At 42.3% G+C, this 26679-nt stretch overlaps 1 protein-coding gene across 3 annotated transcripts in view; it reads left to right on the forward strand.

Moving 5' to 3' along the window:
• grin2ba (glutamate receptor, ionotropic, N-methyl D-aspartate 2B, genome duplicate a) overlaps window positions 1-26679 on the forward strand; it is a 92927-nt gene that overhangs the window by 10586 nt on the left and 55662 nt on the right. For all 3 annotated transcript variants that reach the window (XM_072443709.1, XM_072443711.1, XM_072443710.1), the window contains exon 4: window positions 8707-9324. In XM_072443709.1, coding sequence (XP_072299810.1) covers window positions 8707-9324 — 618 coding nt within the window. The remainder of the gene's footprint in view (window positions 1-8706; window positions 9325-26679) is intronic.

The following is a 26679-nucleotide window of genomic DNA, read 5'->3' on the forward strand; positions in this document are numbered from 1 at the left end:
CTAGTTTTTAATTAAAACTGTGAATCAGTCAGCCCTGATTATCAATTGTACTGCCACTGCATAGTATATACACAACTCACTCCCTTTAGTCCTCTGGTAATTCCTCTCCTCTTCTCTCTATCATCTAGTTGACATCAGACCTTTGGGAATGGCCTTGGCCATCACTGAACTTTGCCTGCATTGTGACATTTCTGAGGAGCTTAGCAGTTGCATAGATATAATAACTCTACAAACAGGGTCTGGTGCCAGGGGCGGACACATCCTCTGCAATGGTTGGGCGCTATTCTCTTTTAATATGTGACAAAAGTTTAAAAGGTCTTTGCTTTTGTCGTACAGATCAAGTAGTCCGAAGAATAAATAAAGTTCTTTTATTTCCCTTGTGGGGGCCCAAATGCGCACCTCTACCCTCTCCATCACAACCACACACGTGATGCTTTCCACTGAACTTTCCTTCCAAACACACTTTGCCACCGGTGGTTTCACTATGTCACCAGTGATGAATACATACATTTATACACAAGCAGGTGGCAGGACCCATTACTTGGGTCATTCAACTGCATAAAGATAGAAGACTTGTACTATTAATTTAAAATCAGTGATGATACATTAAATAAAGTGAATCAGTTGTTTCTTACCTATATTTGTAAAAGTGTGGTTATATGTAATGTTAGCTGTTTTTATTAACAAATAAAGCCACAATAAGATAGCTAGATTTATATAGGTCAATGTCTCTGAGCATGCCGTTGGCATCTACTCAGCTTTTTGATGGGCATTAAGACCTTTGACAAAAATTACATAAATACCAAATAATACGTAAACAATTGGACTTAAATGTGGCTCTCAAAAGTATCACCAGGCACCAACGGCGTGTCTCCTTGAATGCGACCTACTTCATATTTATGAACTTTGTATCTTGCGAGTACAACTGACACAACGGCAGAGGATATGAGACTGTGGAGGCTTCTGTGAAGCCTAAATGAGCCCAATGGAGCGCAGCAGCGGAGCCGGAGTATTGGAGCCATGGCGCTGCCGCCTCTGTTTTCCTTTACTTTTCATCAGCAGACACGAGCAGGCAGGAAGGTCTAACAGAAAGTCAATCTTCCAGCTTCGCACAAACAAACTCATGAGTGATAATGGCTTGCTAATTGAAGGTACTGGAGTGGTCCACTACACCGACTGTGGCGCAGCAAATGGAGTCCTCTGGGTCGTCATGGCAACAAGCATAGTCTTCTGACCTAAACCCGAGTCAGATTGTCTTTTACACACACTCCCTGAAGTCAGCGCCACCATTTGGTTATATTTGCACTCATGAATATTCAGCGGTGAACAGTTGGCGGATACTGTCAGTAAACCTGGCTGTGTTTGCATATGAAACACCATTCTGATACGCATTTATTTGTTATTCAAGAGAGTTCACTCTGATAGAGTTATTGCGGTGTAATTATCCACATTACTCTGCTTGTGAGTCATTAGCTCAAACTAATTGATTGAAAAGTTGTTGATAATCTCCTGTTATTTACCTATATTATGCAAATTTGCAGGTATTTTTTTTGACGATGTATGATTCAGAAATACAGTGCAGATTGTTGCATTTACCCTTTATGAGAGCTCTGTGAAAGAGACTGAATTCATGCAGCTATTGTGTGCTTTAGACCCCTGACAGGCTGTGCAGACCAGACTTTAGTGTTTGCCTGCGCTGCTGTCGGAGCTGCCTGTTGTGCTGCTTTGTGTGGAGAACAGTTGATCTCAGGACTGTGACTCTGTCTATTATAAAGTTGTATAAGCGACATGTTACTGTCAAAAGCTTTATTTTTAACTTAATTCTCTGTAATATAGTAAGCCTTAAATGTGAAAAGCATTCCCAGGGCTTGACATCTTATCAAACATACTGTATCTGTGTGTTCAGCAATCACTTCTGTTAGAGAGCAGGAACTCATGCTGCTTTAATTTGCGTTTGACACTTAAGTCCACATTGATATTAATGATCTGCAGCTTTTTCAAGATATGATCTGCTTGAATTTTTCCTGATCAAGGTACTTAATACTCCCACAGTGTAGCTGACTGTAATAACCCTTAGAGAGGATAGTTTCTTTGGATTTTCAAGAATTTGATCTTTTGGTAATTAACAAAAACCATAGAGTTGCATATAATGTCGTGCTTCTTGAAGCAGAGCCTGTCGTACAGAGCAGCTTAGGTGAGCCCACTCCAGGTTGTTCCGATCTCACGAGTGTTTTGTGGGATTAAATCCTGTGGACATCCACTGGAGAGATACTTTTAGATGTCATTATCCCTGCAGGGAGTCTCATCATTATCTGCAGCAGAGAAATCTAGGCACACCAGCTCTGAAGATGGCCGCACAGACAGCCATGACAGCCTGACGTCGGCAAGAAAATAGTGATGATAACGTGAACAAACGTGAATTTAGCCATTTTTGTATCATACAAGCCCATACTAAAGATGAGTCTGATTCTGAGTCAGATTGAGCTTCACTGCTGCGGAGTGTCAACTGAGATCATTGTTTGTGTGGGCGGAGAAACAAATATATTTCAGTGTGAAGTTTCTCAGTTTTGGCTCTCCATGTGTTTGGGAGTATTGAAATGAAACACTGTCCATGTGATCCTGTTATGCACAGAATCCAAATGTGAAGACATGGTCAGAGTTTATGAGACCATTCGCTACAACATTTGAACAAAGCTCTGCAGACAAATGTTGGTGGTTCATAAACAATTATACAAAACCAAAATAAATGAAAAACTGTTTATTTATAGAAATCAAGTGTTGTAGCTCAACTGCCATAGTCACATGTTAGGAATACATGCAGACTAGCCTAACCTAACAAACACTTGCACACCTACTAATCCAAAAAGGCAGACCTCTGTGCCAAAAATAACAGCTTGGAATGAGATGGACGGAGGTGGACAGATTATTATGGGCCTAATCTGCGAAAAGCTGACAATAAAACACATTGAAAGTGATTACAGTGCAGTTATTGGCAGTGAGGTCACCAAATATACGCTTTCCGTCTCTCTTGTATGCATTACTTTTAGAAGACAAAGCCTTGTAAATGTATAATAACACAAGCGTGTGTGGAAGATGATAAATAAGGGTGCAGAGAAAAGAGAGTGACAGATGGATTTTAGCGATGAAGCTGCAAATCACCGGAAAGCTTAAGCGTCTCCTGTGTGCGTCGGTGTAGGTGTAAATAGAAACGTGTCCCTTTGTGACATCATGTCCAAGCGCTTATCTCCCTCAAGTGTTGTCACTGCAATTTTGTCACTGTCACATGTTTTGAAGTGTCTTTATGTGCCCAGTTGGTGCTGATTTTTGTTAATGATCCTCTATCCTTCTGGATACATAGTCCTGATGAGAGAATTCAGTCTCAGGCTGGCAAAAACGTTTTCTTCTTGTCTAAATCATAGCTGCAGCCCCAGTGCATCCTCAGACAGCCACAGGCACTCCAACAGCTGCCACATTTGGGGAAACAACAAGGAGCATTTCTCATAGTGACTTGTCTCCCCAGTCTTTTAGCCAAGAGAGTGTGGGGCTCTGGCAGTGCAAGCTCTTCCTTTGGGTCATGTCCTGCTGGAGCATCCATGGATGGACCGAATACTGTCTTACAGGACATCTGTCTTCGACATGGGCAGCCTGCGTATTTGCCATGCTTATTGCTTACTCACAAGGAGATAATAAATACAGTAACATGTGAATTTAGTCACTAGTCGTGGGGTCTGTCGGGTGTCGGTCGGGTTGGTCGGGTCCTTGGGGTCCGTCTGGTCCTAGCACTCATGTCTTCACAAAATTTGGGACAACATTTATTTACTTAAAATTCCCAAATAACAATAACATTTTTCTCAGTTTAGAGAAACTTTTCCCCACATGTCACTGCTGTAGAAAATTGGTCAAAGAGGACTCTCAGTGTTCATCATGGAGGCAGACTCTTGACATATAAATAAAGAGCAGAAAACGTTGTGTGCAGAGGCGTAATCATAGCCCTGCACAGGAAGTGTCTGTACCCCTCTGAGCTGTGTTCCCGTTGCTCCGACTGTAATTATCCCATATAGGACAAACATCTGCGCGTCAAATCATCACCACAGCTCACATGATGTAGGTCGTGTATGCATCACCTGATGTCTGAATCCTGCCAGCTCCACAGCATGTGATGTCTCCCCCAATGTGCCACAATGTGGCCAAAGGTTGTCAAGGTAACGTCTTTTATCACCTGTCAGGACATGCTCTGGCTCTGATGCTCTTTGACCAATCAGAGACAAGAATCCAGCGGCTGTGAGCGGAACAAACGCCTGCATGTCACAAGGGCATAAAGGATTGTACTCAGACCTTATAAAGAGGAAACATATTTAAACACATTTTGTATAGAGGTTATGCCTGGATGGAATATGTTCAATCATATTGTATTAAAGGAACAGCTATGTAAGGTTTTAATTTCAAATTTCATAAACCTGACCTACATGTGTCCCCAGAATATTAACCTTGCATCTGGGGACACATATAGTATTTAGTATTATCTTCAAATACAATACATAGCTTTTGCCAATAACATTTGTAATGATATCTCGAACTACAAAAACACTGGATGTTTATGTCGCCAGTTTCAATGTTTAAATCCACTTGGTTTCAAATCTTTGCGTCCTCTCTCTGATTAGACTCCTCATTACCCGAAGCCCAACACCTGCAGACAACTATGAATGAGTGCTAGTGCAGCCTCTGCAGCTCAGTGAGGGGATTCTGGATGTTCTGAGCTGAAATGACGCATGGCCTGTAGATATCCTGCACTGAGAATGAGAAGAACTTGTATGTGTCCTCTGGAGGTTAAAGCACTGGCAACCTAGGTTCAGATTGTAGTATTTTTCTTTTCAACAGTAAGCACACAGGCTCTTGGTGCATGTTAAGAAAACCATCAGAGGCAGACAATGCTGTGTTGCTCTGTATTCAACATGATCAATGCTCCGAGGCTTTTTAAATACATTCTCTCTGCCTCAAACTCTAGTATCTCAACTGATACAAGAGCATCTCGTTGTGACATTTTCACTTCAATTAAACGGAGAAATGTGGCCAGCGCTGCATGCCTGGCTTAGCACTTAAGATAATATACATGCTCCAGAAAGTGTTTAAAGTCGTCCAACGAGATACAGCGTACACTTTCAGCACAATCTCATTCTGTCCTCCGAAATATCAAGCCAAGCTGTAAATGTGAGAAATTGCCAGTTGCCTTTGTCCTCCAGTTTCCATGCAAATAGCGCCATTGACAAACCTGACACTTGGCACATAATGAGAGAGTGCGAGCGCACCAGAGAGACAAGTGGGAGAATTGAGCGGAAGTGTCGTTATGAGAGACAAAATGATAACACGGAGACTTCTGCCACCGTGCATGCGCATGAAAGACTGCAACATGAGGAGACATCATGGAGGGCAAATCAAAGCATGCAGTCATTCTGGTAAAACAGCTTTGGAACATTATACCAAGGGAAACTCTTAAGTAGGTTAGTTTTATGTTACGTTTCATGATTTATTGTATGTTCTCCTTTGAGTTTGAGTTTTTCCTCTGTAAATTAGGCACTGAATGAATTGTCGATCACGTCCGACTGTCCAGAACATTAGGGCGGTATCTGACATGCACTGATTCAAAACGACCTTAGCACCTTCCACCTCGGACAGCACAGGCAGTCCTCCTCATCATTATGTACTGAGCACCTCATAAAGACTCTGAATGTCACTGTCCAGCTCCTCTCGACACTATGCTGTGCAGTGACCATTGTTGTGGCCAGTCACATCACCGGGGCACAGGGGCTCGCTGTCTTCAGTTCACGTTCAGTTTACTTGCCATTTGCCGTATCAAAAAAAGGAAGAGCTAGCCACTGCAAGCACTTGGATTTACATTTACATTTGCACTATTCCTCTCCTTCATGTGAACATGTATTGCAGGTTTTTACTGTTCCAAATTAAAAGCTCTGTTTTTGTTTCTTCTACTGTTTTGGAGTTACTGTCTGAAACATCATGTGCTGGTCTCTATTTGACATATACAGACTTTACCAGTTCCATACAGTGATTTATGGCCGGTAGACATTTTAATAATAAAGGAAAGTAGAGAGCCAATTACAGGGCCATATTGGGTGCTTCATGCCTCATATCTCCTGCTCCATCAACTCTTCACTACAACCCCTGTTCGCCCTGACGTTCATTAATGGCCGTTCCACCGTTTATCGTCCATTAGGGCCCACTCAAACTTGGTGTTGTTGTGGCTAACTACCTGTAACAACATGTTCCTGCATTAAGTGCTTGCATCTTGTTGCAACCGTCATTACAGCAACATTTGACCACAAACGCAAAAAAAGCAGCGCCTCAAATTCTATGTGAGCGGCGGTCTTACGGGTGATCTGCGGCCCGCTCGCGTGTAACTGATACGGATGCTGTGCGCAGCAGTGTGGCAAATGGAGCAAATGGTGGGTGAGAAGCGCAGGCGAGCGATGGGTGGAACGGGGTCATTTAGTGTCATCACCTTTTGCTTTACGGCCGGCCCTTTTACGTCTTTTTTTCCCCGTTGGCCATTCTGACGGGAGCTTAAGCTGCGTCTCCGCTTCAGCCCGGGGGCGAGTGCCGTGTTATGACGGGGGAATACGACTGTGTGTGAAGTGTCTGTGTTCATGGGGTCTCTCTGTTAATGCACCGGAGAGGAACCCTTTCAACAGAAGTCGTTCCATTTGCTTGATCAATGCTCATTGCTCTGTAAGTGTATCATTCTGTCCATCTTAGTGCGCGCATCTACGTCTATTTTCATTGTTGCCATGGAAACAGAGTGCTGCCGGAGTCCAGAATCAATGATGGCGTCGCTCACTCTCCGCCGCGTCCTGGACTTGCTATTCTCAAATATTTCATGTCGTACTTGAACACTGTGCTCAAACCTTTTGCCCAAGTGTTGTCGCCTTCGAGCTAATGCGTGATAGAAACACAAACATTGGCTCGACCTGCCATACAAATAGTTTCAAAGTTGAATTGAAAAGTGAATATATTGATAATGGGATCAGACTCGGGCTGCACATTACCATCTGTGAGCTTTTGTATTGCCTTGCTCTTGCCCTGAAGAAGACCTGTAGGAAGCAGAAACGTTTGGTTATAACTCTGTTCTATTAAAGGATTTGTATTATTATATCAAAGTGCCTCGGTCCTTTCTCTTCACTGGCTGCAAGTTATATCGCAATTAAATCAGAATTTTAATGGTTGCAATTAACAAATCGCTAAGACTGCAAATATTTCTGTCTTTTGCAAACAACAAAATATCTTATCTTAGTAGAAAACCTGTTGACCTGTTTTGAAATGATTCTTGTATTATTCAACTCTCAAACATGAATGTTTTTGGACAGTTTTAAAATGTGCACTTTGAGCAGAAATCTAATATCAATTTCAATATGAAAATAAAAATAACTAAATTGCCAAAAATGTTTCCACCCTAGATCAGAGGACTATAGACTTTTTTATTTTTTATTTTGATCACATTCATGTGTTTAGCATGATTAAAACAGGGAATATGGCATTTAATGGATGACATTATAAAATTAACCACATGAACGTTCCTTGATGCTTTATCTATGATGACATGTTGCTATTCTATTTAGCTTATATTCAACTTAATTTTGTCTCTATCCTTATCTATCTCTATCCTTGGAAGTCTCCTGACCCATTCTCACAAGACCCAATATGTTTTGTTATTACTGCATTGGTGTTGGTCATTTTGAATTGCTTGTGGTTTTATCATTAAACATTATAGGTTTTTGCACAGCATCACCACCCTCTCCTAGCTACCTCCGCCTACAAAAGCTCTGTTCCTAGAGTAAACACCTACACAAACTATATATATATGCTCTTAAACTCAGGAGGACATGTACCCGCCCACTCTCCACAATAGCAAACAGCCCTGTTTCATGTGGTTTAAGAATGGTCATCATGTGTCTGTGAACTGCCAGTACGGGAAAGAGAAAATATCAGAGCCTGGCATATTACTCCGAGCACCTTCACCGTCACTCATTTAATCAGTTTGATGGTCCGTCAGTTTGTCTGTGTCAGTCATCTCACTTCAAACGGTTTGTCTGTGAGCTGGTGCTGGCACACAGCTGACAGTCCTGTTCCCTCCACTGCCTCCTTTTTTTCGCTCTGGACAAAGGTTCCTCATCTACAGGGAAAGTTTACATCCTCTATATAATAAATAGCCACTTTGCAGTTAGTGAGTTTTCGCCTCAATTATTGATCGATGTGGGACTGTGTGTAAACTGTTTGCCATTACACTACATACACAAGATGAGTTAATGCACTATTCATGTTTGGCAAGTGTGCGCTCCACTCTCATTCTTCTTTCTGGTTCTAGCTACATTTAGTCCTAGTTTCTCTCATTCTTCATTCTCTCCTTAATGCACATTTGTGGCTGACACCAATTCACAAGAGCCAGGAAGATTGTCAGTTTGTCTTTTATTATTATAATTGTTTTTAAAGCATGTTAGCCTGTGGACTTTATCAGACAGGGCAATAGCATAATGTCAAATTGGTGTGAGAGAAGGGTGGACATTCAGAAATTGCCAGCTGCACAGAGACTGGCATAAGTGGGCACTGGGCAGCACAATTATAAATGTTGTCCGTATTGTTCATATTAATCATAGCAGCATTAGCCAACCCTGACCTGTGTGTTTTTGTTGCTTGCAGGTTCTACGCTGCCCATACCCCACCATGCCTGTCTGTGGCAGCCACTGCCCGTTACCCTACAACGGAGAAAAGAATGGGAGCCACACCTTGGACTACTCTTCCGTTCAGGAACACCTTCCACGGCGGCTCTGGGCCCAGCGCTGCTCTCGCACCCTGCTCCACCTCTCTCTGCTTCTGCTGCTGCTGTTGCTGCAGCTTCCATCTGCCAGCTCTTCCCGAAGAGAGAAGGGCGGAGGAGGCGGCGGTGGTGCCCAGTACATCCCTATTCCCCAGCCTCCGCCACACCACATGGCTCTGCCCAACATCCTGCGCGGCCTCAGCATAGCTGTGGTGCTTGTAGGCAATTCCAGTGAGGTGGCGCTGGCCGGGGCTCGGGAGAAGGAGGATTTCCTCCACCTGGCTCCTAATGTGGAGGTGCTCACCATGAACGAGACAGACCCCAAAAGCATCATCAAAAGCATCTGCGATCTGATGACGGAACACTGGCTGCAGGGCGTGGTGTTTGGAGACGACACAGACCAGGAGGCCATTGCACAGATCTTGGACTTCATCTCAGCCCAGACGCACATTCCCATCCTCGGGGTCCGGGGGGGCTCCTCCATGATTATGGCAGCCAAGGTAGGCTCATCACTCAGTCAGAGCTCAGTCAAATTTACCCCTCAGTTCTCACAAGGTACTTGCACCACTTAATAAGCACCTTTCTCCAATAACTGTATCTAAGGCTTCTATGTCGCACATTTAGAACAGTTACAATAACCACAGTTTTTCAAAAGTACTACATTTCTACAAAGTCATTCATCAATATCACATTAACTATACATTTCATGTTTATGTCCTGGAATGTGTCTCAAAAAATGAATCATAATTTTTTTGTGTTGCATTGTTAGGTTGTCAGATACTAAAATGCCTTGGATATTTGTGTGTAGAAATGACCATATTGAAATGGCATATAATATGCAAAAAATACTCCTTTGAGCTTTTAACCATGTTACTACAAGAACATATCCTCACCCAAAACAATTTGCGTTTGTTTGCACATGTTTCGGTAATCCTGTACACTTCCTCCACCTCCTTCTTCTTTCACAGCAAATTCCACCCAAGAAAATATTTGTCCATATGTGTACTACCACCAGATATTACTTTGGTCATTAACAGGACTAAAAGTTAAGCGAGGTCCAAAATCTTTCTGCAGTTCACTTCTAAACAGGGGAAATGTGGATGAAATAAACTCCTAAAACATTAAAGACTAGAGCTGCACAGTCCATGTACACCACAAGGAGCTCACTGTACCTGTTCCATAGTTTGATTACCAATGATTTAAGTTCTACAAAACATACTAGACAAAGGCCAAAAAGCATAATATGGTCCCTTTAACCGGGCTCTGATTCCTTATAAATGAAGTTTTGCTGAGACTGGCTGCTGTGTGCTGCAGGAGCATTCAGTTTGGCTGCGCTGACAGAGTAAACTGGAGTCTGATGATGCCAATGGCAGAATCAGCTGGAGATTGAAGCAGAATTCAGAGCTCAGTTACTGGCTGTTCACGAAGCCTTGACTAATGGGATAAAACAATCTATTGCTGCTTTATCAGTGTCGCTCTGTGATCAGAGCCTTGGCTTCTTTCTTCAAAAGTAGTTTGATACAAAAAATGCATTTGCTTGCTGCAGCCTGCATGTTAGTGAACAGCATTGGCCTGGCAGTGCCCTGAGGGACTTCAATGTGAGCAGTTTGTCTGTGACTGGCTGGTGTCAACAGGTCGTGGGCCCTGCACAGACAGGAGCCGTTCTGACAGAGAGGAGCCAGCGGACATCACTGTTGCACTTCTCTCTCTTCTGTCTCATCAAAGCACTAAAAGCAATGGCGGGCAAAAGTCCTCCTTCTCTAGACTGCACTCCCAAGCACACTGTACGCTGTTTTAGTGGGGATGGCTGTCAAGTGAAGTTCTGCTGTGTATTTAATTACTTTATACTCATAGTTATGGTCTGTAGCTTCATTTGTAATGTGCATACCGATCTATATTACCAGAGTAAGATATGTTTGCGCAACTAAACTAAATCTAATTTGTCTTGTTAGATGTCAAATGAAAAATCATGCACATCAGCCTCTCTTTGCCTCACAACACCTTTGACTTTCACCTGTATTTGTAGCCCACGGCCCCACAAGCCATAAGTCCTGAAAGATCTAAGTATAAATCTTCCTCTGCGCTTTGACTGCTCCTTCCACACAGATGGCAACATTATGTGTACAATTTATGTTTGTGTTTTATTGCCGGGTGAGACGCATGAGGTGGGAGGAGGTGAGAGTGAAGCATGGGAGTGCTTCAGTGCATGGCGCGTGTGCTGGACGGCAGTATCGTTCATTAAGTGCACATGGCTCGTTCTTGCGGCAGAGGTTTAAATGGATTTCCCTGACCACAGTCCAGAGCCGATCTCTCCTGAGAGCCCCCTGCTGCCTGCACCACGACCCACCAGAGCCAAGCTGCGGTCTCCAAACGGATTTGTGTCTGCTTAATGGGCTGAGACAATAGAGTAGCGAGAATACGATAGACCCGGATCACGAGTGCCAGAGAGAAGGGAGGGAGAGGTGCAGGAAACTGTGGATGAGATGTTTTAGCTCAAACAGAAGTGGTGAGAAAAGTAGAGTCTGTGGGGTTGAGATGAGCAATTACAGATTAGATGCGAACTCTAATCACAAAAGGGCACAGCTGCAATAAAGAGGTTTTAGCAAAGAAGAGGCGTCAAAAAAGGATGAAATCAGGTCTGAGTGGAGCTGATAAGTGACAGAGAAGTAAGCAACTAAGACCATTGTTTGTTTGGATGTTTCAAAACTGATAATAATAAAGCTGATACATACATGATTGCAACCTATGCACACATGCTTTTAGCATTTATGGTAACATTTTCATCTATTATTACTTTTGTCAAAGTTAATCCTTTTAGATTTTGAATTTTGACATTGAATTAGGCACAGATGATGACCACAAGTAAACTATACAGTTTGGTTATGGACTAGACGAGTGCTTCAGACAGATGCAGACTGTCCAAATATCCAAATATAAGTACTTCATGAACCCAGTGGAGTGGCTGAATTCCATAACTCCTTAAGTTTTGTTTTGATCAGGAAAGACTTGATGAGTCCAGGTTCACAGAAGCCTGTAAAATAGAGCTGAAGAACCCTTTTTTTTGTTTTGAATGTTTCCAATTTTTTCTTGGTCCTAAAATATTTTAAACATGCAAATGTTCAGTTTGTGTTAAGATTTTTCTGCCCTGGATACAGTGAAGAGTTAAACGAGTAAAAGAAAAGAGCCAGGAAGTCATACAGTTCCAGTATTGAATAGGAAGATGGATGGGAGCAAAGATCACATGCATCTGTCTCAATGAATGAGGGGTAAATAAGGGGCATGTGAGTGCACAGCAGTGACGGAGGAAGAGGAACGTCAGGGCAAGTGGACAAAAAGCACTGTGACGTACAGCTTGTGTTTGACGAGAGCATCTACAAGTGAAGGATGTCCTGTGAAATAGAGAAGCATCCTCTTTGCCCAGGAAATCACACACTAAATACAAGTGGAAAGGAGAGGGAGAGCGAGATGGATAGAGCACAGCTGTAACCACATCTGGAAGAGACACGGAGGATAAAGAACGGGAAATGGAGGCAGGAAATGCAACATTTATTTGGGACTGTGAATGTTTGTGGAAGAATACTGCACCAATTGAGCTTTTCCATCATCCATGAAAATCTGAGTAAAAGCTGACTTGATGGAGCCAGAATTCTTGTCTTAATTGACTGAATCATGTTTATTTTTGATTTACTTTAGCTTAGTGTTGGTTTTATCATACAGTACAGTTGCATGTGTTTCCAAGGAGATACTGTTCACATTACCGGTATTTAGACTTCCAGAATACCTGTGATCTCAGCATCACACTTGGTGATAATGTAAGGTGCGGAATAATTGTCAGCTGTTGACTCATTTTGTTTTAGCATTTATATTTATAAAATTGGCCAGTATGTTTAGCTTTAGCTGTGAAGTATTTATCCGATGTCATTAAAGTCTGTACACACTGTCTTTGAGGAGGCCATAATCAGCATTATCTAAAGCTCTGGTAATGCTCATATTATCAAGACATGGACAGACATTTTCCTCTGTGTGTCTAGAAGGTTTGGCTTTGTAGCGGTACAAATAGCTGTAGTTGTCACTGATCACCCGAGGGCCGCTACATAATACAAGCAGTGAGCTAATCCAGGAGCGGACGTTGCCACTGCTGCAGATTAGGACAGAGATAGCATCCACTTGTGAGAGGGGCTTAATTGTGAGATTGCAAGCAATTAATGAAAAAGGAGAAGACAACCAGCTCTGATGACCGGAGGGAAATGAAAGTGTGAACAACATGTAGCAATACATAAAGCCAAAATCTGCCCACACACACATACGTGTAACTATATGAAGACTCATGTAGACTCCACACAGTGTGTCTCTCCGGTGTCTTTAGTAAACTGCCAGTGTTCTGGACTTTGAGGAACAAACCAGCAGAAAGCGATCAATTCACTTTTGACCAAACTGTAGACTCTTATTCCTTGATCTAAATATGATAATTCACCAGTGTGAGCCCCAGATGCTGGGAGGAGAGGAACAACAGTTTAGTGTCCTCAATCCTTTTGTGTAGTGCATTTTGAGCATGTGCACTGATTCTTCCTCCATGTTGAATCACATTTGAACAGTGTCCAAGGAGAATTTGCTGGTAATTACTACATCAGCTTGATTTAAGCACAGTAATTAAAGTCCAGCCTTCATTTAGGAGGAGTACACTGCCATTGTTAGGAAGTGTTTGCGCATTGGTCCAGGGCAACGTCATTTCCTGTTTGAGGTGCTCTCATCACATCTTTCATCATGTCATTTTCATAACTCCTCTACAATAGCAACAAGCACCAACATAGACACCAGGACTCTACTAATGTAATGCTCTGTTCAGCAAGGACTCAATCAGGAGCATTTACAAAGCTGCTGATGGTGACACCCATGCTTTTTTCATCATTATTCTGACTGCAGTATTTATTTTAACTAGTCTGAATCCATTCATCCGAGCCAGTATAAGAAATGTATTGTACTCATTATTTATTTATTAACCTTTATTTCACCAGGTAAGAACCCTTTGAGATTGGTGGTTTAAAACAGTCACTGGTGCATATAGCGGTCACACCACCTGCATCATTCCATGGAGTTGAAAGGTTAAAATCAGGAACATTTTCCATAAAGAAAGATCCGGGATTTTGGGTGAAAAAGATACAAATTGTTCAAATATTATAGTTTTGCTCTAAAATACAACAAAATATTGATACTGGCGACACAGCAATCAATGAAATCCCAAGGGATGTGTCAGTGTCAAACAAATGACCTAAAGATTGAATTAGATGGTTGTAGATGTCAGCAGACCTCTGCCCTCTGTTTGGGCTCATTTGTCCAAAAGGATTCTGGTATAAAGGTAAACATCTCTCGACCCCTATTTCTCGCATTTTTTTTTTAAATAACAGTCCGATCGGATAATGGGATTTAATTAAAATATTCAACCACTTCTCCATTGTTATTGTTTGGAGCAAAAAATAACATTTTAACAATTTGTATCTCCCACTTATGTTTTCACGCAAAAGGGGGCAACCAAAAGTACCCATTTGACCGGAGACATCTCTGGCAGAATCAGTGAACAAAAGCACAAACTGTTAATCTGGGGTGAGAGTGGTTTGATTTGTTCTAAATGATGCATTGAGTGTGTTTACATGTGCATGAATAAACCGGTTTTAGACAGTATTCCAGTTATGACAGTATTCTGGATATGATGTTTACATGTGCTCAGAGAGAGGATACTCCCTGTTTACATGCACCATCTGAGCATTCTGGATAGATAGAGTGGTAACTATGGAAACATTGGCACAGATATGGCGCCAAACATGTTAGCAACTTAGCTATCTTATAACTTTTTGTCACGGATTTTTAGCTCACAGGGGAAAGATACATTCAAATAAGAACATGAGACTGTGAGGCACCGTCACAACTTCAGGAACAGACGTTTTTTTGAGTCCCACGGCCTCAGTTCAGTCCGAACGCAACACAGACAGACACAGAAATCCGTTTGCTAATACTTTTTTTTATAGCCCTGGAATAAGTTTGAGTTTGAGTTTTGAGAAATGAGCTGCTCCTGCCAAATGTGTTTGTTGAGATCACACAGCAGCCGTGTGAGAATCAGGATACTGCGTCTACATGACAGCATTCTGGATACTATTGGAATCTCCCAGTGAGTCATAACCGGGTTATGGAAATCCAAATATAGTGTTTACATGTTAGTGTGTTATTGTTCCAGTCATTGTCTCACCTGATTGTCCTTGTTTAGAACATAAGACGGCCTGCTCAGTGTGTTCCTCTTTTCCTGCAGAAGGAAAGGAAGAGAGAGACGTGAGATATTGGAGGCCTAAATTTATATGGCCCATTTTCCCGTTGGTCTGAATTTACCTCGGCCATTTAGAACGTGGCCATTTTAAACTCTGCCCATAACTTGATCTATAAGCCATTGCTTCCAGAGAGGCTTAATGTTCACTCTCTCTATATGTGGTTGTCTTAAGTCAGTGTAACTAACAAATCACTGCTCACAAAGTTAGTTTCTTCTGTATTTAGTTAACATTCTCTGTCCCATTGGGGTGGTGTCCCACATCAGTGCGGGGCGGCAGTAGCGCCCCGCACTGATGCCCCGGTACGATCGCAGCTACCTCATGTGAATACTGCCGTTGTGTCCTTGGGCAAGACACTTAACCCAACTCGCCCCCAGTGTCTGCGGTGTGAATGTGTGCGTGAATGGGTGACTGGTTCCTTGATGTAAAGCGCTTTGAGTACCTTGACGGTAGAAAAGCGCTATATAAATGTGACCATTTACCATTTATCAGTGCATCCTCCAACAACACCTCCTCCCCGGGCCTCTCCTTTCATTTCTCTGTGGCAGACTACTTTCATTGCTCTGCTTTTTGCTCTATTTAAACACACGACTCGCCTTGGCTGCTGTCTCCTCTGCTCTCCAATCCCCTCATGGACCATACCTCAGCTCTTTGGTCTGACCCTTATTAGTTGTATCCCCACCTTCCTCTGCCCTAATTTACACGGTGAACAGTGCTTTTCCACCAGTGTTGTGACAATGCAAACATTTCAAACTTGATTTCGATACTAAGGAATATACTCGATTCTCAATACCACACTAACGTTCTTTTTGAGTTCACAACAGACTGACATTCACAAGATAGAATAATTGTAGTTTCTTTTATTAAACATTGTTTTTTAGTTTTTAGTTGTTTTACTTCTTCAAATGAGTATCTTGGTTCGGCATTAGTTTTAATATTGATTAATAGCTTAATTGGCTTTTGACAACCCGATTTTCCACACAGTCCAAGCCGCCAAGATCTTCTGACTCTTAGTGATTTCCCAGTTCAGTTCTGAAGGAGCGTGTCCATCTTGTGGTGACGGGTGCTGACTATGTCTTGTAAACAAACTATCACATCTCCAGCCTTTTCAACACTCTCCGTGTTCCTGTGAAATTATCATTCAGCCAGACTTTACCCAGTGCACTCACTCACTGCCTCCGAAATCCTCTAGCACCAGTGTATCATTCTCATGATAAACATTATCATATGTATTTTGTGGCTAGACTCTGCCATTGGATCTTATTTTATTCTTTACAGAAAAGGTTTTATGGCTTTGCTTTTATTTAGTTTTAGTTTTATTCTGATTCTTCTCCCACAGACTAGTGTGTTTTGGCCCTTTGTTCAGAGTGCTTCTCAGCGGTGGCCTTGTGTTTGGAATAGTGCTTGAAAGCAAAAAAGATCAGATGAAGGAAAGACTAAATGAGTCTTGCACAGGAGGCCAAGTTTGGAAATTGAAGGTTGGGTGGGAAAAGTAAAGATGTCCAGCCACACAAACCTCTTTGGTCATTATTCTACACTTGGGAAGTACATGAAGTACATGAAGTGCCTTTAAAGCTACACATTCTATGCATGTGAAAAAAATACCCAATCCACTTCTTTTATGTTTCCATGGCAATTGTCTTTGCAGTTGTTGACACTTGGTAACCAACAGACACGTCTCTTAATTATGGATTCTACACAAAATACTCTGCTGCAAAAAAGAAAGAAAGTATAAAAAGATGGTTTTCCATAACCCCATTCTGTCTGGCGAAGTCTCAACCAACCTATTTTTTGTCTCAGCTGTTCTGGCTCTGGCGCTTTCACCCGCTCTTTCCCACGTCATTTGTGAGCCGAGGCGAGCTCCTGTGATGAATGTAAATGTTTGCCCTCCCTTCCTCTAAATTACAGCAAATACCACCTCCTCTTTATTCTGCATTTAGCCTCAGCGCCGCAGCCTCAGACTGTATCATCCACACAAACATCTTTCCAGAGACACCACATGACCACAGAAGTGATTAGTCACAAATGACAATAACTTCAAGCAGCTTTCATGCTTTTACATACTTTTGGCCCACTTGGCTCCATTTTCTCTTATTTTTGAGACGGGCCAATGTTATAAATACTTCACAACTGGGTCCACAGTTACAGTTTTGATGTCATTATCAAATATAAAAGTACATTGTACACACTGTACTTATTTAGTTTCTGAGAACACAATATTGGATGAGAATTATCCTATATGTAAACTTCATACACACAAACAACCTGCACTCAACACAGCCACACGGAATACTTCATACACACAAACAACCTGCACTCAACACAGCCACACGGAATACTTCATTATCACAAACCATAAGATAATAATGTTCATAAATTCCATTTGATCCTATCTCTGAAGAAAAACTGTATCTTGTAATTGTAATAATTTGTACAATGTACATTGGCACTAATGGTTATTTAAATTTAGATTATATCTCACTTCAGCAAAATCAGCAATAAGATAAATAAAAAATATTTCTAGTGATGATTGTCACATGCAGTAGCACCTCTGGACATGTTGTAATCATTAGTCACGTTATGTGTATCACTATGCTAACAATCATGGTTTATTATCATCACCATCAGCAGAACCCTGCTGGGCCTTTGATTAATGCCTGAGGTTGTGTATTCATTGTCACATCAGTCCTCTGTCAGACACTTTCTGTTGACTGGTGTTCGGCTGCAGCTGAACAAAGTCAAACAGACTTAATGGATGGTATTGAGATGAAGAAAACAGACACTAAAGGGAAGGGAGTTCAACAGAACTAATAAACAGAATAATAAGCATAATACTAATTCACTTTGCTTATTGTCGATGCAAGGCAGATACTGCCCACATTTTGTTTTGCCTCTCCCTTTTAATACTAAATATAATTCCATTTAATCCATTTAATTTAGCATTTAATCTGCTATGTCTGTCCAAGATTCACTTTTTGATTTGTGCTCAGAATAGTCTGACTCAAATATCCATTTCAAGTGTTGAAAATCTATAAGGCAGCTGTGTGATGTTACACAATGTTCCACAGTACAATCTTACATTATTTTCAAACTTGTGCCAAGGTCGCAGTGTTAGATAAGAGATATAAGGCAGTAAACAGATCAGACCTGTGTTGGATTCTCACCTCGTTCTGGATGAGAGCCAACAGAAAGCAGCAGATACCTCCAGCGTGCTTCTCATCTGATCAGAACCAGTCCACCACATACAGTAGTGTAGCTTGGCTTTTATCTGGCTGTGTGCTGCCAGCCTCCAAGATAAGTGTTCTGAAAAAAAGAGGTGAATTTGTATCCATGTGTGTGATTAGATCTGGTGCGCGCTGCAGCATGATTTATATGACCACCCAAAGCAAAACGCACACTATACATTATATACTCCTGAGTCAAAAAGGCAGGATATAACATCATAATATGGTTAATAATGATAACACATTATTACGTTATATGGTGGTGTATTATTCTCAATCTGCTTCTCTACATTCTTGTTGTAATGTATGGCTGTCTGTCATACTCTATTTGTGCCCAACCAAGTTCTTCCGTCTGCATTGCCCAGACCTTGTGGCTAATAACCCACATCATACCAATTTACAGACTGCACAGAGCTAGTATAAAGTAAGAACAGTCTCACATGAGGTCACAACATGAGTCCATGTGTGCAAGTGGGGTCTTATTGAACCTCAACTTATGGCCCCATTGGCCTGAACGACTACCACAGAGCAGACATGCAAGTCATCAACAAAACCTCTTTCCAAAGATACTTTTCTATCATGTTTCTGTTGTGTTTTAAATTTTTCATTTGTTTGCAGACCTGACTCTAGCAGAACTTGTTTAATTTGACAAGTCACCTCAGGGATGCTCGACTATTTTTGGGCACAAGCATCACGTTTCTGTGTGTTGCAGTCTTCAGGAGATTGTGTTATGGAGAGCCCTACTCTACCTCTATCTGTTTTTCTCAAAGCAATTTGTTCTGACTATCCTTTCTATGATTTACATGCAGCATCAACAGGGGTGAAATTGTCTATTTGCCTGTATGCAAGTCTTGAATACACCATAGCGGGAACTTTTGTCAGATGGCACCTGACCTAAATGCATGTGAACAGGTTTCTATTCGCAGCATTCCTCTGCCCTCGAGCTGTGCCCAGGGAAAGAAATGATATGCTCCCCAAAGCTGCTGGCAATTCTCAACACCTCAATTAGAAACTCTAACAGTGGCATCCGAGCTAGTCTCAAAACACTTTATTCATTAGTTTGACAGAGAATGAATTGTTCTCATGTCAATCTCAGTCGTACTAAAATAAGAAATCCAAAATATCACGAGGTGAGGCTGGAGATTTTACAACGTTCTGTATATAATATAGCATTTGAGCTTTTCACCGGAAATATGATTGTCTCACATTGCTTGGGGCAGCAGAGAGAGTGCTACACGCCTGCTGCCTACAGTGATGTCAACATACTGTCTGTGAAACCTCTAAACCTCACACATTTTACACTACATAACCTCGAAGGAGACACATAATTAATTGTTTAATGAAGGAGAAATGTGACTAGTTCCTATCGTTGCATACTGTCCCTGAGCAAGATGGAATACATTTATTAATTGTCTAAAGACATTATTATTACTAAAAGACCTTAGTCTGGTCACAAAATACGGTGAACAAATACTCCGTTATGCCCAAATAATGATCCTTGTTCAGTTTGAAGCGACCAGCTTCTCTCTCTCAAGATGAATCCTTGAAGCGTTTGCCTCTCCTTACAGTCACGCTGACCTTCAACAATCTGTACTTCTGACTGCTCGGTGTGTTATTGATTTACAATTTTCCCTTCTCACACATGGCCATATGCATGTGCTCCTGTTCATGGGGCGCCCTGCTGGCTTCTCAAATGTAAATGCTCTCCTTTACCATAGACTCTGTTCAGCGCAGTGTGGCCCCGCTGGCAGGTGCGAGACACGATATAGACTGTGTGGGCAGTGGGGTAATGGCAGTGGCCGAATACTGAATAGCTGGGTAGAAGCACTGTGTAGGTGGCAGTGGCTGTGTGTAGTTATTGTGCAGACAGCGCTTGTGAGTGTCTGTGACTTGTGTTTCTGTTCGCCTTACCCGTTTGTGTGCTCCATATACAAGCGATGAGTGGCATTCTTTTTTTGTTCCCTGCTAATAGCATCCTTAGCAGGTCTGTTACGATGGAAACCATGTTGCCAGGGAAACACAGCCTGTCTGTGTGGATCCAAAGTGTTTCACAGCAGCATCTCTGCTCCTCCCTCCATCTCTGTCTAGGTGCATGTGTGCTGCTCGCGTGGTCCACTGCCCTGTCTGTCCACTCTATACTGGCTTAAACCTGACAGGACAGCAGCGAGGACATGAAGAGTGAGAGGCGGCCGGAGAACAGGAAGCGACGCAGTGCCGCACAGTGAATTGAAGTGTGGGAGTTGAATATTTAGTGGTAAAAGTGAGTGCAAAGAGATGGTGGGTGTAGGGATGGATATACGGATGTGTCAGAAACCCAGCGACAGGAACCAGCAGTGGATTTAAGTGCACAGAGCACTGAAGCAGAGTGCTGCAGAGGTGTAGAATGTCATGTTCAGACTCACCCTCTCCACATAGCTTTGAATATAACATAATTAACCAACGTATAAGCATGGACTACGGAAACATACAGCGTGTTCATTAACGTACACGGTCCCGTCCAAATAAAGCAAATAATTATAGTACAGCCATATGATTTTCTTAGGTACCACAAGCTACTGTGCTGCATTGGCTCTCTGCCCACATAAAGAGGTAAATTACCTATGTCCTTGAAGGAAAGTTAAACAGTCTGTGTTACAAATAATCCTATAGACACATTTAGGCTTCACATCTTTTTAAAATGTCTAAGTAACACAATGGTGCTGTGTGCACCCTCATTCCGTTTGCATATTTAGGCAACAACAAAATCTAAAGTTAAAATCACCCTGCGCATAAATATAATGCTCACATAATACATAGAATGCTGATTTAAAGGACTTCAATGAAGCAGGTTACTTTGTCCATGCTAAAAAACACTTTGCTTCATACTTAAAAAAAAAAGAAAGAAAGGGAGAAAGCAGCAGAAAGATTGATTATGTTCTACTAAGTGCTTTCGGCATTATTGGAACCGCAGTGTCCTCCCAAAGCAGGCAATTTGAATTAAGATTGCAAGAAGAGTGATTGAGAGCGAAGAGATGGAACAGCGGCGCAGAAATGGCGGGAAAGAGGGAACGGCAGGACGAGGGGACAAACGGGGCTGAGCAACTGGCAACCAGACAGAGGGGACAGAAAAGACTTGACTATAGACGCCATGGAGAGAAGAACAAGTGGGTTCAAAAGTAGGACAGAGATGAGGACAGTGTGAGACAAAAGAGGAAAAGGTGACTCAGTATAGCATGTACCGTATTTTTCGGACTATAAGTTTTGGCCGGGGTGCAACTTATGGTGCGACTTATACTATTTTTCTTCTCTATTATGCATTTGTTGGCTTTGTTGAAAATACGGTAGTCTAACAGTCTGATTTAAATGAATAGACCAATCAAAATGAGATATTGAGACAGGTGTCATTCAAAGAGGATGAGAAAAGTTTTAACCACACTCGACACTATTTTGTCCCCGTTTCATGTCAGGAGCCCTGGGTGAGCTCCATGCAGCACCTGGCGGCCCATTTCCAGATTTGGAGCATGGCTCATGGTCAAGAGGACCTGGCTGGATGATCATTATGCGCATGAAAAAGCTCAGATCATTTGAATGGTATAAAACCCTCATGTAAACTTGAACATCATCCCTTAGTGACCCGCATGTCTCCCACTATCTACTGCCAGGTCTTTTCATCCTTGTCACTTTGCCATTTCTTGTTGACTCCCAAATGGGAAGGAGTGACCCTGACCTATTGACTGCAAAGCACAAACAAATAAAGCAAACATTAAGTCGCGCTTTCCAGTGCGTGCCGAGCGCATTACTCTGAAGAGGATGAGGTCTGATGGAAATGAAATGCCAATGATGGAGCACCTGCCTCTTTAGTCTAATGAGAGCACGCTCAACTGATCCTTTCTATCGCTCCACGGTCAGGCCAGAGCGGAGAAGGAAGAGCCCGTTCAGATTTGGTGATAAAACCGTTTTCCGTTTTATTGCTTAATTTAGTTTTGAGCAGGACATTATTTAGAGTCTTTTATGTCATGTCACATGTCCATCTCTTACCTCGTGCCTCTGGTCCGTTCTGCCTCAGCTGTTTACTTTCACCTTGGCAAATCATTTTTGGTAAGTGCACCTGTACCGTGGACACAGATGCTTGAGCCTTTTTGAAGCTCATTGAGTTAGCGTCCAACAAACATCTTTTATCAGACTAACTGCACTAAAACACTGCAGGATTATGTAGAACTGCATTCAATTGCTGTTTTTACCCCCTAAATATTTACATTTATACATAAAAAAGGTCTTACAGTATTTTACATTGGCTGTCTCAAGTGACACAATGTAATCCTGTGAAATACCATGAAGCCTTTAGAAATCCTTGATCCAACTCATTTAGATAATAGAATGTCTTCTGTAAAGAACAATATCCAGTCTGTATACAGTATTGTTGTACCTGTAGTTTATACTTCTTTGATTCAAGCATGGAATTCTTGTATTAGTTTATCAGTTCATATTTCAGTTTTCTAATACTGATAATAATTACAATTGCCAGTCCTTCCAGAAAAAATACAATTAGAGGTTATTTTTTTAAGTCGTGCAGTCCTTTTATAAATGATATGCTACATTGTTCAAAAAAATAACAAGTTTCCATTAGTCCCCAAAAAGCGTCATTTCACTTCCTTAACTGTGACGGGCACACCTGTTATATTTCAGTACATTTCATGTCATTTACTTCTTTGTCATATTATAATTCAATTAAAAAAGTGCAGACATACTGTACACATGTTTGTCTTTGTGTTTTTTGTCAACAAGAAATAAACCGTTTATGTCACTCTAAAGCAGAATAATCCCAGTTCACCCTTAAATTAATAGAATATGAATTGCTATAATAATAACTGTGACAGGCCTGTGTTCATTACTGGACTTGGTCATTCATCATTGAGGCCGTGTCATTTTACAGTGTCAGCTTTGTTTACCACTGTCTTTCGCTTTCTTACTTTGTGGTGGTATTTTGACTGTGTTTTCACCACCACAGTCCTGGTGCCATACAGAACCAAGCTGCACTAGTTCTGACCGCTATGCACCTTCAAGCTGTTTTATTGAATTATACATTAAACAAATCATTCTAATATAATTACTCAGTGTTCTTTTTTAAGTTTTACACTGCCAAATAGTCATTCAGAATAAAACTGTGAAATTGTAAGTCATCGTATAGATCCTTAGACTATATTGTATATTATATTTTATCACTGCCGTATGCATTCACTACAACAGCGCCAAAATAAAGATTTAGAATAAAGTGTCATATTCAGTGATCTTCCCCTGTAGGGTCTTGGCAGCTGAATGGGTTTGGTGCAGTCTAATTCCATCTTCCATGTCGCCCCATTCACTCACTGGACAGGGGCCAGGCCTTTCTGCTCAATAAATATAGTGTCACCCCTTTTACCTCTGCTGGTGGTGCAGTCCATTGTTGCTGCCCGCTCCGTACCCTCAGTGTGGTAAGTCATTACACAAAGCACACACAGCGCCACTGCAGCCCATTACCTACTGCAGGATTTGTACAGGCCTTGTAATCATCTTGCTCTGCTCTTAGTTTCCCATTCGCATCGCTGTAGGCACTGCACAAATTAACTGTTCACATTTGTCCCTGCTGCAATAGACTTACATGTGTTATCACCAACTTAGCCCAGCTCTTTCCTCACTGTTGTGGGCCTTTTTTTCTTATGTTCTTTTCATTTCTAATTTGTTCTGTGCCGTGGTCTACAGTGTGCATCAAAACTGCCACTGGAGAGATTTCTGCAGAGGTCACTGCAAATTGCAATATTGCTTATACTGATACCATTTAGCGCCGTGCAATTGATCAAATAAACTGATTTATCATTATACACCTAAAATAACACATTTATAAATTACATAATCATAAATAAATGATGTAATACATTAACATTAAATCTGGAGGGAATCCATGCACGTGCTTCTGTTAGTTAGAACATTACCTGCGGGTCACTTCAGATATACTGACCAGACAGGGTTGTGCTTTGTACTTGGAATCATCAGAAACAATATAGAGAAAACAAATAGTATGTTCTCTGTCTGTTTTGTATCATCTGCCTACATGATGATTCGATGATCTATGATCTATGATGAATGTTTATATTTTTATAAGATGGTCCACATACATGAATCTGGCTTTACTTACATTGCCTGCATGCTTTAGTGCCAGTACATGACAGTTAATGACAGTCTTTTCTAAAGCTCTAGTTGTTGGTTTGGATCATGTGTGTTGTCAGTGAGAGGCTCTGGCTCCAGAATCCAGCTTTGATTTATGTTGTGAGACACACAGCGGCTGCACGCGCTGCCAAATGCCTCTTTCACTGGCACAGCTGGTTTGTTGGAATGCGCTTGACTGTTCGAATGTTTGAATGTTTGAATGTACAGGTCCATGTACAGGTCCATGTGCAGGTCCATGTACAGGTCCATGTACAGGTCCATGTACAGGTCCATGTGCAGGTCCATGTGCAGGTCCATGTGCAGGTCCATGTGCAGGTCCATGTACAGGTCCATGTACAGGTCCATGTGCAGGTCCATGTACAGGTCCATGTACAGGTCCATGTACAGGTCCATGTGCAGGTCCATGTGCAGGTCCATGTACAGGTCCATGTGCAGGTCCATGTGCAGGTCCATGTGCAGGTCCATGTGCAGGTCCATGTGCAGGTCCATGTGCAGGTCCATGTGCAGGTCCATGTACAGGTCCATGTACAGGTCCATGTACAGGTCCATGTGCAGGTCCATGTGCAGGTCCATGTACAGGTCCATGTACAGGTCCATGTGCAGGTCCATGTGCAGGTCCATGTGCAGGTCCATGTGCAGGTCCATGTACAGGTCCATGTACAGGTCCATGTACAGGTCCATGTGCAGGTCCATGTGCAGGTCCATGTGCAGGTCCATGTGCAGGTCCATGTGCAGGTCCATGTGCAGGTCCATGTGCAGGTCCATGTACAGGTCCATGTACAGGTCCATGTGCAGGTCCATGTGCAGGTCCATGTGCAGGTCCATGTGCAGGTCCATGTGCAGGTCCATGTGCAGGTCCATGTACAGGTCCATGTACAGGTCCATGTACAGGTCCATGTGCAGGTCCATGTGCAGGTCCATGTGCAGGTCCATGTGCAGGTCCATGTGCAGGTCCATGTGCAGGTCCATGTGCTTCTGTGTTCTGGTGCCTAACCCTGCTGCAGCAGGAGTCAACTTCTGCCTCAATAAGAGAGAAAGGGCTGTCTGCTGCTGCTGCTGCTGCTGCTGCTGCTGCTGCTGCTGCTGCTGCTGCTGCTGCTGCTGCTGCTGCTGCTGCGCTGCTGCTGCTGCTGCTGCTGCTGCTGCTGCTGCTGCTGCTGCTGCTGCTGCTGCTGCTGCTGCTGCTGCTGCTGCTGCTGCTGCTGCTGCGCTGCTGCTGCTGCTGCTGCTGCTGCTGCTGCTGCTGCTGCTGCTGCTGCTGCTGCTGCGCTGCTGCTGCTGCTGCTGCTGCTGCAGCCAGAGACCGGGGGGAGGTGTGAAATCACAACCAGCGCTCATAGCGTTGTGAAGAGCCATGCATCAGAAGTGTTTATGCATCAGAGGTGTTTATGCATATGAAATCACACATGAAAGGTTAATCGCTGTGTGAATAGTTTACATTATGCTGCTGTTCATCCTATAGTCAATGACCTGAAAAACACCTTCTAATCTTAACCAATCAGCACTTCAATGTTCTGAGATAATGCCATGTATTTTTTTTATGTACTGCATTTGTTTCCCTATATTATGTTAAATTTTGAGGTACTGGTATCTAAGTGTAATTTGGTTATTTTTATTGAACTATTAAAGGGCCTTCATCGTGCAAAATCGACTTAACAGAGCGTTTAACCTTCTTACAGTGATGTTGGTACCTCGTATGTGCCCAAAGTGGTCAAATAGTAGAAAAAGCTTCAGTTGTAGTCATCTGGACTCAGTTAGACCACCAACTCAACCACCACTCAACCACCCTGAGTACTCAGGGTGGTTGAGCCAGGGTCTCACAAAGACAAAGAGGATTCTAATAGGCCATTAAAATTCTGAATAGGTTAGCTCGGTAGATACAAGGGGGGAGTTTCTGTTGAAACAAACAACTCTTTCTACTTCAGGAAGGCTCCGCCCAATGGGCGGGTCTTACCACAGAACAGTATTAATATCTGAGTTCTCGATCTAAATTCTTTTATTGACAATGACTCTTGGATGAGAGTCGAAACGTCTACTTTTTCAAACTGAGTCCAGATGACTACAACTGAAGCTTTTCTACTATGGAACACGCCTGGACGAATGAGGGATTACACCGACATATTTCCAAAGTGGT

Source organism: Eucyclogobius newberryi, unplaced genomic scaffold (genome assembly GCF_026437365.1).
Source record: "Eucyclogobius newberryi isolate DKJ021-1_F unplaced genomic scaffold, fEucNew1.0.hap1 SCAF_13, whole genome shotgun sequence".
NCBI lineage: Eukaryota > Metazoa > Chordata > Actinopteri > Gobiiformes > Gobiidae > Eucyclogobius > Eucyclogobius newberryi.